The sequence below is a fragment of the Suricata suricatta genome, chromosome 1 (genome assembly GCF_006229205.1).
Source record: "Suricata suricatta isolate VVHF042 chromosome 1, meerkat_22Aug2017_6uvM2_HiC, whole genome shotgun sequence".
NCBI lineage: Eukaryota > Metazoa > Chordata > Mammalia > Carnivora > Herpestidae > Suricata > Suricata suricatta.
Genome location: NC_043700.1, coordinates 103,844,829 through 103,857,011, shown reverse-complemented (window position 1 = coordinate 103,857,011; position 12,183 = coordinate 103,844,829). Strand labels below are relative to the sequence as shown.

The 12,183-nt window shown below is 37.8% G+C and overlaps 1 protein-coding gene across 8 annotated transcripts in view; it reads left to right on the top strand.

The window, feature by feature from the left end:
• The window catches only part of ANK2 (ankyrin 2), a 336,115-nt gene that overhangs the window by 227,767 nt on the left and 96,165 nt on the right, over nucleotides 1-12,183 (top strand). For all 8 annotated transcript variants that reach the window (XM_029941812.1, XM_029941804.1, XM_029941796.1 and 5 more), the window contains exons 15-18: nucleotides 2,337-2,534; nucleotides 5,447-5,545; nucleotides 6,076-6,174; nucleotides 11,006-11,203. In XM_029941812.1, the coding sequence (XP_029797672.1) occupies nucleotides 2,337-2,534; nucleotides 5,447-5,545; nucleotides 6,076-6,174; nucleotides 11,006-11,203 (594 nt within the window). The remainder of the gene's footprint in view (nucleotides 1-2,336; nucleotides 2,535-5,446; nucleotides 5,546-6,075; nucleotides 6,175-11,005; nucleotides 11,204-12,183) is intronic.

Here is a 12,183-nt window from a genome sequence, read left to right as displayed (position 1 = left end):
TTAGCCCTTTAGGTTTTTCTGGAAATCTTTGACTTGGTTAACATTTGTACAGTAGTTTATGCCTCATAAAGCATTTTAACACAAATTATCTTATTCAACAGACAGAGCAACGCTGCGTGGTAGGGTGGCTTAGGGTTCTAAAATTCAAAATGTTGCTGTCTTGCCTGAGGTCGTGGAATTAGAAAGGGCAAGAAAAGGGTTCTTCCTTGGTTCTGTGTCTTTCTCCTAGCTTTCCTCTGCTGACATCATTGTCTCCGTTTCAGATGTAAAGAAAGCCCTTACTTCTGTCATCTAAAGATACAGCAGGATTCTAATTAGCCACATTTCCCACCTGAGCCATTCACTAGGCCAGGTTATTTTGTCAAGCCTGGGCTCCCGGTGAGGTGAGCTAAGATGACTGGCAGCCCCTTCAGAGCCAATGTAGGGTGGGCTGTCCTCTTCCCCCAAAAGAGGGAGGGAGGGCTCTTCCCAGAAGAAGAGTATAGGGGGCATTGAACACAAAAATGAACATCTATCTGTTCTGTTTTACCTGCTGGCTTCCCAGAAAGCATACACACATGCACGCACTTCTGAAAACTTTCTCTGTTAACCTAATACATTGCTCTAGAATTTCACTCCCTCCCGAAGGGGAGAGGGTCAGCAATTATACTCAGGTACTACACTGAACTCCAAGGGCAAGTTCTTTGGATAGTCTGTATTCTTCCTAATCATGGCACAACTCCTCATATACAATGAAAGAAAAATAATTTACTCACAACAGTATCTCTCATTCAAAAAGTGTAAGCAGCATACTCTGTTTAACAGCCAAGAACATACGGCATATTTTGCAGGACAGACTAGAGAGCATGGACTACAGTGTCATAAGTTCACTGGTCAGTCCATTTGTCTATTTTCTCTGCTATATTTCAAAAAACAGTTATATCTTCTAAAGTGTTGTCAGTCTCCTTTCCTATTGAGAGTCACCTCATTCTGTTAGTTTCCTCAGTGGCCAAAATAACTGTGTCTATTTCTGTAGAATGTATAGGCGAGTGAATATCTTTTGAATCCAATGCCTGAGTTCAAGTCCTGTTTTAATAGCTGGTGACCTTGAACAGTCCTGGAGAACTACTTTAATTCCTCTTAATCTCTGTTTTCAAGAAAATGACCTAATATTACATTTTATGGCTTCCTTTTGGGTCTTTTGTAAGAATAGGATCAAGTAAGCACCATACCTGAAGCAAGTTTACAAATTGCAATTAAAAAAAAATTCCAAGTCTCTTACTAAAATACGTGTATTATTGTTATTTATTATTTGCTTCTTACCACCCTGAAATTCATACAATGCTATTTCCTCTCCTCTTGAATACTCTTTCTTACACTTTAAGACACTGCATTTATTTGAACAGCTCTTCCCCCACTCTATTATATCTTTTTTCCATTCATTCTTAGCTCAGGAACTGACCCAGCTTTCCTGCCTCACTCCGATTATGACATGCCTTTGAACAGATTGTAAAGACATACCTTTTTTCATCACTAAGATTATACTCAATTTTCTTTTTCTGAGAAGAGTGTTTGCCTTGGTTCTCTTAACACTGAAATGAAAGCATTTTCCTGACTACACATTAAAGTCAGGTGATTTCTTGAGCCTCCTCCAACATGTCCTCCCTATTCCTTGTACCAACTATGTCTTCTCTGTGTTTCTAAATTAAAAACACTCAACAAATAGTTAACCCCATTTGCTTCTTGCCAGAGTTCCATGTCTCCTTTGAAGTCATAGATGCAAGTCCCAGAACTAAATGTGGTGTTTCTTGGCACAACATTTTAAAAAATCAGATTATGATATCTTCTTTATCTGCAGTCCCTTTTTGAAAAAAATGACCAGCATTTGTATCCTTGCTTGTTTGAGTAGAGTAAGAACAGTTTTCCCAGGATTCTTTGTTCTTTTTCTCTTGACACAGTTCCCAGAATAAATACTGTCTCTTAGTGAAAGCTTTTGGATGAGATTCTAGGTCTTAGGACTTCTGGATGAGATTTCTTTCTTACTCAGAACCACGAGTTGGTTTATATTTAAGCATTAGTGAGGGATGAAGCCTTAATGAGTTGAGAAACTTGTTGGTGTGTCCCAGAAACAATGACCAAGTTCATGAAAATACATACTTCTAAAAAAGTCTAAGGAAGATTTTGGTCACCTCCATAATAAAACATATAATAAGTCATGGTCAGAGTAGTAATAAGATCCTTTTGGCTAGGGGCTCCTAGAAATTCCAAGAAGGCATCAGGAAACATCTGAGTGAAATATGTTATCAATGTAGTTTGGCTTGTTCTGGAACTAATTTTTTACTTGACTTGAGTTGTAGGAGGAACAGACGCCTTTGCACATTGCCTCTCGCCTTGGTAAGACAGAAATTGTCCAGCTGCTTCTACAACATATGGCTCATCCAGATGCAGCCACAACAAATGGGTACACGCCACTGCACATCTCTGCTAGGGAAGGCCAGGTAGATGTGGCATCAGTCCTCTTGGAAGCGGGAGCAGCCCACTCCTTAGCTACCAAGGTAAGGGGATGGCTCCATGACATCGTGGACCAGGAGGGATCCGAGTCCGGATTCCTCTGTTCTAATGTATAGAGTATCAAGAAAGGTAGATCTTCTTTAGGCCTCTGACTTCTTCCTATTTAAGTATTTTGATTCAGTTTCTAAATCATCAAAGGGAATTGTGAAATTCCATTCAATATCTTCAATAAAGAGTACTGGATTCCATTTTTCTAATTAGTATTGTTTCTAGTACAGGTATCTAGTGCTTTAACTGAGATTGTTTCCACAGAGCAGGGACTACTTTGTCTTCTCTTTCCATCATAAAATGTATAATGTAGACTCAAGAGAAAAAAATATAAGATTCTCAAATACATTGAACTAGTATGACTAAGGAAGAAAAGAAAATCACATTAAATTGGCACTACTAGCTTTGCTAAGAGTTTTAGTACTATCTAGAAGTTTACCTTACTTGAGCTTGCTTTTTTCAACTGTGGTATCAGCCAGCTATTATCTCCATTCTGCTCTCTAATATTTATAAGCTATACTCTTGCCTGGGTATTTACAGTGTCTAAATAAAGCTATGCTAGAGAATCACTTTATTAGATGTCTGTACCAGCCTGAATTTGACTTATGTTCAAAGTTTCATGCTGGGGCAGAGTAATTTTTTTCCCACTTGATACATCCTATTTGAAATTCACTATGTGGATGTGACTTAGACTAAACCATGAACACACTCAGCTAATCAGAGCAAAAGAAATTGGACGAGTACAGAGGAGTAGGAAAATGAGACAAGTTTAAAGCCTACCACAAGTGTGCTGTTCATGAGGCAAAATCATTCCCATAGGTACAACAGTGATTCATATTATTTAAAGACATTTTCAATGTGCTCATAATAAATAGACATAAGTACTACATCTGAGGGAGAAGTAAGGACTAGAGTAGTATTGTGGCATCTGTTGTGCGAGAAGATGGAGCAACCCACTAGCTGTTATGACTTAGTCTGGTTGCCTGTGGCTATAAAACATGTTTTCAGTGTAAGAAATTGATAACTATTCAAATGCTGAAATCTGAAGCGTTGAAAGGATGTTTTTAGAAAAACCCAAACCCAGAAACTAAGCAACAAACTAATAATAGCAGCAACAACAACCCGAGACTGAGTGACTGTCTCATCAGATGAAGGTGACAAATAAATTCAGATATGTAAAATATAGAAATAGAGAATAAAACATGGTGCCTTCCAACGTTTTTTAGGATTTAAAAAATATTTCTAAAGCAATAGTAAAGTGCAGCAGTCAAATGGAAGGGACTATTAAACTGAACAGCTCAACAGTGGAACTCACTGGGGTTCTGATGAATAGTTGACTCATCATCATTAAAGCTGTTTGAGTGTTTATAAATATCAGAGGGTAAATGAAATCCTGATGAGATTAACATAGGGGAAGAAGGAAGACGTGTGACTCAAGATGCTTTCCAACCTCTATTTTGTGATTCTACAGTAAAGATTCTATGTAGTTTTGTCTAATAATAGGTTCCAAATTTATAAAGGGGCTGGGTCACTCTTCTAGCAGGACTTTAAGGATAAGGCATTTATTTTTCTTCCTTACCACGTTTTTCTCAAAGAATTCTGCTTCATCCTGATTGTCACTCCAACCATTGTGTGCATTGAGCAGAGGGAGAACGTGAACTATATATGTTCGCTTAAATGCACCAGTGCAAGGAGGAGGAAATACCTCCTATGTTTGTCCCACATTTGGAGAAAGTCAAAGATTCACTCTCCTCCAAGGACTTATCAGTACCAAACTTTCAAAAATAAAAAATAAAAAGATAAACAGCATCTTAAAAATAATTTGTGTGGTGACACTGTGAATGGGCAATATTGTTTCTGGGGACATAACTCTGTATTGTGATGAAGCCTCAAAGTGTCCCAGGGATAAGCTATACCTTAGGCACATTTGCTTTGTGTGTTGTAAGGGCCCTGGTCAGCCGTAGAATTCTCCCGCTCCACTGCGGTGCCAGCAGAGCATGTGGTTAGACTGTCTGGCCAAGAGGATGGATTTGAGATCATGGTGCAGGAACTGTGCCATCCTTGAGATCTGAGTCCAGCAACTTGGCTGTTTTCGTAACACACTGCTAATTACAGAGAATGGCATTAGTTAGGCACATAAGACATTAAATCTGTACATATAAACATGGGTAAGAAGCATTCTTTAAAAAAAAAGCTTTACACTGTGGTGGGTTTAAAAGTCTGATGTTAATCAGCTCAACATTGTGCCAGAGGTAGAGGCATGTTTTACAAAAGGAATTGGTCTTTTGGTCTTTTATACAGTGCAGGTCTTCTGGGAAAGGGGATAACAGGATGGGAGGTGCTTTTTAGTAGTGAGCATTTTTTCCTCTGTCAACCGTTTATCCTGCTATTTCTGCAGAAAATACAAATCAACTGAATCACAATAATAATTATTTTTTTTACTGTGGCTGCTGAAAGATCCTAAAATTTAAATGAAGAAATTGGAATTCAGGTATTATAAAAAGGATAGGAATAAAGAGAAGGACTGGAGAGAAGGCAGCCGTTGTCTCGGCCCTATGAATTTTAGAGATAAGAAAAAGACAAGCTCCGCCCCCATCCTGCCCAATTCACTGATCAGACACCGGTAGGGACACCGGTAGCTTTTATAAATCCCAAACATATAAAGTCAAATTTCGGTTGTGGGCCCTCAAAATACATTTGTTTTGTTCAGTCTATCAAGCGAAACTCTTGTGTGTTAAATCTCCTTCCTTTTTTTAGTCCTTGTTTATGGCTCACAGATTTAATGCTTCTCATATTTCTCCCAAATAGACCCAATATAGTTTGCTTAATATGTTAACAAGTAAAAAACAATTTGTGAGGAGTCACAAAAACAAATACTACATTTTACTTGTGTTCTTCACCTTTCCAGAAGGGGTTCACTCCCCTGCATGTAGCAGCCAAGTATGGAAGCCTGGATGTGGCAAAACTTCTCTTGCAACGCCGTGCTGCCGCAGACTCTGCAGGGAAGGTAAAGGTTTTTACTAATATGTGACAGTATTTTAACTCAGTCAAGTTGGAAGTTTTGGAGGTCTGTACTTCAGAATATTTTTCTCGCTCTCCTGAAAGGAACATGAAAGCAACTGATGAAACTATGCCAAATAGACATAACAGATATCTGTCCGTGACCTGTCCACATACACACCAATTTAGAAAGCATTTAAAGCTGTCCCTCAAATGTATGTTCTTGTCACAACAGGGCCCAAGGTCTCTAAATTTAGAAGAGTCCTTGGAATGTTAACTTAGTAATTCTTGCATAGCATTTTATACTTCTTTTTATGGTGGATATCATGATAACCTGTGCTAATTTAAGTTCAACCAACCGTTTTCAGTTTCAGTTACCTTTCTAATATGAAAACCATTAGGCATTTATTTGATTTTTTATTGACCGTATTAATTAATTAACATGGACTTAATCTTCATAAGTATCCATGCACTTTGGTAGCTTCAGGGCAGCTAACGCTAATTTATTAATGCTGAATTTAAACACGCCCCTTACAGAATGGCCTTACCCCGCTCCATGTTGCTGCTCATTATGACAACCAGAAGGTGGCGCTGCTGTTACTGGAGAAGGGTGCTTCCCCTCATGCCACTGCCAAGGTGAGGACGCAGAAAAGGGTGACAGATACCGGATACAACTATAATCTGACTGCCCATGGGAACTGTTTCTTGTTTTATTTTAATTCCACTATGGTTAATGTACAGTTTTATATTAGTTTCGGGTGGGCAGTATAGTGACTCAACAATTCCATACCTTACCCAATGCTCATCATAATAAATGCACTCCTTAATCCCCATCACTTATTTGACTTGTCCCCTCACCTACCTCCCCTCTGGTGACCATAAATTTTGTTTTCTATAGTTACAGTTTTCTATAGTTCTGTTTCTTGGTTTGTCTCTCCCTCTCTCTCTCTCTCTCCCTTTTTTCTTTGGTTGTTTGTTTTATTTCTTAAATCCACACATGAGTGAAATCATATGGTATTTCTCTTTGACTGATTTCGTTTAGGATAATACTCTCTAGCTCCATCCATGTTGTTGCAGGGAATTGTTTTTTAACCACATTAGGTATAGTATAACTGCAAGTAGTCCTAGTGATAGTAGCTTTCAATATTGACTTTTTAAAAAAATTTCTACCAGTTGCTTTCACAAAGTCATTTTAAGATGTTTTAAGAGCCAGTATAGATTAAGGGGATGTGCCGACGAACCAGTAGAGATGACCCTTCTTGCCAACACTCAGTGTTTCAGAGATTGAAGTTTTGAATTCTGAGAAATGTAACCTAATGAAGGCAGATAGGTTTTTCCTTTTCCCATATAAACAGAATGTTATCCTATAATATAATCTTTGAATTGTTCATTCCTTTAGACTTCCATTTTTTCATTGTGGAATATGTAAGACTCTTAGTTTCTTTTTCTTTAAATATTTCAGCCATATTAACTGTAACATACATCCTTTTAAGTTCCTAGGCTAGGAGTTTCTTTCGGAGTGCATGTAGCACCAAACTAAGACTTGTACTATGGGTAGGACATCTCTTGCCATTTGAGTTGTCCCTTAACTACACTGAAACTACACATGAATGTCATAGAATACATAAAGTAATCATTGCATCTTTCATTAATTCATTCAGCAAACATGTATTAAGAACATACCAGGATTTCTTTAAACAGCAAAAGTATTTAATTGTGTTGGAAAAATAGTCACGTGATGTTAGATGACATTATAAAACAGCACAACCACTATTTATTTGCCAAACACTGTGCCTACCACTTTATATATAATATCTCATTTAAATTCATAATCATATGAGATTGGTATCATAATAATTTCTATTTTAAAGAGAAGGAAGTGAGATTTGAATAGCTGAATTTGTTTGTTCAAAGTCACATGACTAAAAAGTGATAGAGCTAAGATTTGGCCTCAAGCAATTTGACTTTAGAACCAGCACTTTTTTTTAAGTTAATTAATTAATTAATTTTTTCGGTAATCTCTGCACCCATCATGGGCCCCAAACTCACAACCCCAAGCTCAAGAGTCGCATGCTCTTTCACTGAGCCAGCCAGGTGCCCCTAGAACCAGTACTCTCTTTTTAAATGTTTATTATTATTTTTGAGAGAGAGAGAATGTACAAACACAAGTATGCATACAAATAGGGGAGGGGCAGAGAGAGAGGAGACAGAGGATCCCAAGTAAGCTCCACACCATCAGTGCAGAAACTAACTGGAGATCATGATCTGAGCTGATATCAAGAGTCGGATGCCCAATGGACTAAGGCACGCACGTGCCCCTAGAACCAGCAATTTAACCCAAAGCAATAGAGCGAGCATTATTCTACTTCTATTACACAAATATGTACATAGGTTCTCACATGTCTGTTTAAATTACATATTTATACATTTGAAATAAAATGGGATACATTATGTAAAAGTATATTCTGTACAATAACATATTTTATATATAAGTATGTTACATATGATATTATAAATATACATAAATTTGTACACATAACTACATATATGTCTACACATCTGCATTTATACATATATATGCATATTTTATTGGTACAAATATACACTAATAATAAAATACTTAAACTATCAAAATAGGACAAATATTTATAATTATGCTTATCATTCTCATTCCTTGATACCCTTTTCTCAGTAATCTCATCAATTCTGTATTTATTTGAAGTCTTTCTTCCTACTAATTATAAGCTACTTGAGGACAGTAATTATGTCATTAATTTACATATCCCTGAATTATCTCATACAGTATTATGTGGGTTCTCAATACATGTAAATGAAAGAATGAAGACTAGGAAACTATTTCAATGGAATAAAAAATATCTGCTCACTTAACATGTCAGTATTTTTTTTTTCATTAACTTCCCAGGCTACCCATTCTCAACATAGACATGAAAGATTTCATCAATATCCAACAATATTACTTGAACTCTTTCTATGTAAAAAGAAAGGATTGTAGTAAAACATTGTTCTCCTCCCACAAGAGACTTGGGAGAGAAAATCTAAATTATGAAATAATCTTTATGGCTTTGCCAAAGAGACACAGTCCTGATTTCTAGCCTCTAGGTGTATGGTCCTTACTCTTAGGCACAGACATGGAGTCCAGAAGACCAGGTAGAGCAATCCTCTGCTGTGGAGTTCACAGTAGGGTGTCCAGGCGGCTCCTCTGGTGTCTTCCGTTCATACACCCCAGCCTGTCCATGAGCATGAGTCCTCTGGGGCCACTCCAAGAGGCTTCCCAGTGGTTGGACCCCCATCTCCACTTTTTTTTTCCCAAAAAATTTTAATGGTTATTTATTTTTGAGAGAGAGAGAGACAAAGCATGAGCAGGGGAGGAACACAGAGAAGAGAGAGAGACACGCATAGACTCTGAAGCAGGCTCCAGGTTCTGAGCCATCAGCACAGAGCCCGACATGGGGCTCAAACCCACAAACTACGAGATCATGACCGGAGTGGAAGTTGGATGCTTAGCTGACTGAGCCTCCCAGGAGCCCCTCCCATCTCCACTTTTGACTGTCTATTCGCTGCAACCACCCATCTCAGCAATAGACACAATTCCTTGGGCCTTAGAATCTGTTTGCTTCTTTCTACCAGAGCTCAGAGCTTTTCTTAATTATTGGATTTGTTTTTCAGTTATTTGATTCCAAAACATTTCACTGTACATGGAGTATGAAGGTTCTTCAGATTTTTTACGTCAAGTATCTACTGGACAGTTGGATATCTTATATTGTCAAAATTGACACTTTCTTTGATGATCTCTTATGTTGTTTTGATAAAACCTCCTATTCTCCTCCACATAAGTCTCTGACTTCCTAACCTTGGTAGATTTACTCTGATGATTCACCCAACTTTGGTAGAGCCTATGTGTAGGGATGGGGGATGTTTGGATTGAAGAAAACACACTGTAGTGCAAAAAAATATATACTAAACTTATATGGTCCATAAAAATTTATGTATCCTTTAATAGAGCTCATGGTTCCAAGTGCAATGTTCTAGAACACCTGAAGCATCTGGGACCTATGATAATATCATGAAAAGGATTCTAAGGAGAGTTGCCAGATTTCCTCAGCAGTTTAAGGGGTAATATCCTTTATCTGAACTGAAAAAGGCTTACTTTTACTTGGAGAAATGGGAGCATGTAAGACATTGAGGAACAAGATTTGATGATGGCATATTGAGACCTTTAAATTCTGAAAACTACTTTTCATTTTTTGGTTACCTTTCCAGATAGACTTTAGGAAATAACATCACCTAAACTTACCTCTTATTATAGACTCACAAGAAGCAACTGATCACTATGCTGCCTTTACAGACTTCATTATATCACAGTTAGTGTCAAAGCTACCATTCTTAGTTTCTATTACGTATTTTTCATGGAAAATTCTATGAGAAAAAGAAAATTCTACCTTTGAAAAAGAAAAGGAAAGGAAACAGTATAGGTTCCATACTTACATTTGCTCCATGGGTCTGTTCGTTGTTTCTTTCAACTAACTATAGGGTTTAAAGTTTAACTCTTGTAAGCAAAGTATGAATTTTTCTGGTGCTCTCTACAAACTCCCACATAAAACTAGTAGCCTCATATTTCTATTTTTGAGCTCACAGGTTACAGAAACAATGGAAGATCTAGGATTTTACCTGGCCACAAGATTAATATAAACTAATTTTTAAAAAATATCTTTTCCACTAGAATGCAACCCCTTAAAGACAGGGATTGTGTCTTGCCCACCTTTATATATCCACACACTGCCTGACATATGCTAGCTACTTACTAAATAGATATTGAATAAGTAAAAAGTACAATCTAGCCAGAAGCATACTAGCAGGAGTGTTATAACAAGACCATATAAAATCCCATTTTATTCTGTACTATTAAAACCGTATTTGAAGTATAGCATTCAGTTCCAGGTAGCACAGTTCAAGAGCAGTATTGACAAACTAGAATCAGTCCAGAACAGGTCCTCCTTAATGGAGAGCTCTAGAGATGGGGCTTCTGTCAGGAATAGCTGAAGGACGGGGGAAGTTTAACTTGGAAAAGAAGACTAAAGGGAGACATGAAAACATTCTCCAGGTATTTAAAGGACAGTCCTAGGGAAGAGGAACCTGGCTTATTTTATGTTGCTCTGCAGGAGACAATCTGTATTATAAGAAAAAGATGTTAAGCTTTGGTGTTTTTGTATCTATCCCTGTCTTACAGTAGAATGGGTGCCTTGTGATGTTGGTTGTAAAGATATGGGTGCATGTTGTTGGATGAGGACTTTAATGGGTAAGAATCTAGATTTACTGTAAACTCACTTTTTAATTTTTCTAATGATTAGAGATTCTTATTTCATTCAAAGATATATATTAAGGCAAGTGTTAAACTTACAATGTGTATATGTTTTGTTTGTGTTTGTGTTTGTTTGTTTTTTAATAGAATGGCTATACTCCTTTACATATTGCTGCCAAGAAGAATCAAATGCAGATAGCTTCCACACTCCTGAACTATGGAGCAGAGACTAACATTGTAACAAAGCAAGGAGTAACCCCACTCCATCTGGCCTCACAGGAGGGGCACACGGATATGGTCACCTTGCTTCTGGATAAGGGAGCCAATATTCACATGTCAACCAAGGTATTCCATTTTTTGCCTCTTGTTTTAGCCAAGAATCTCTCAGGTGAATGTAAACAGAAACCAAGGATAACGTGGAATAAAAAATGGGGGTTGTATGAAAAGGAAATAGAGATATCCAATAGAATTCAAGGATAATAACAGTCAAGCCTTATAAGAATTAGAAAACCACAAGGAAGCAAGCAGCAGACTCTGCCTGTATGGCTACATTTCTGAATCTTGTCAGTTTCATTTACTTCTCTCTGCAGATCTACTTTCTCTGCTTCTCTGTGTCTGTGACTGAAGTGACGACCCTATAGCTCCTAAGAGTTAACATCACTGCAGTTTAAGCAGTCAATCCAGATTGCCATAGTACCCACTGGTCCTAATCTGAAATTTCAGAAAGGGTGAGGGAGAGTTACAGAGAGAAGTGACAGTTCATCTGGGATCTGGCCCAAACAACTGCTTCTAAGCTGTTAGTCCATGGCCACTACCCAAGCCATTTTCTTTTTTTTTTTTTTAAATAGTTTATTGTCAAATTGGTTTCCATACAACACCCAGTGCTCTTCCCCATAAGTGCCCTCCACCGTCACCACCACCTCTTCCCCTCCCCTTCAACCCTCAGTTCATTTTCAGCATTCAATAGTCTCTCAAGTTTTGCATCCCTCTCTCTCCCCAACTCTCTTTCCCTCTTCCCCTCTGCATGGTCCTCCATTAGGTTTCTCCTGTTTTCCCATTAGACCTATGAGTGCAAACATATGGTTTCTGTCCTTCTCTGCCTGACTTATTTCGCTTAGCATGACCCCTCGAGGTCCATCCACTTTCCTACAAATGGCCATATTTCATTCTTTCTCATTGCCATGTAATACTCCATTGTGTATATATACCACATCTTCTTGATCCACTCATTGGATAATGGACATTTAGGCTTTTCCCATGTTTTGGCTATTGTTGACATTGCTGCTATGAATATTGGAGTGCATGTGCTCCTATGCATCAGCATT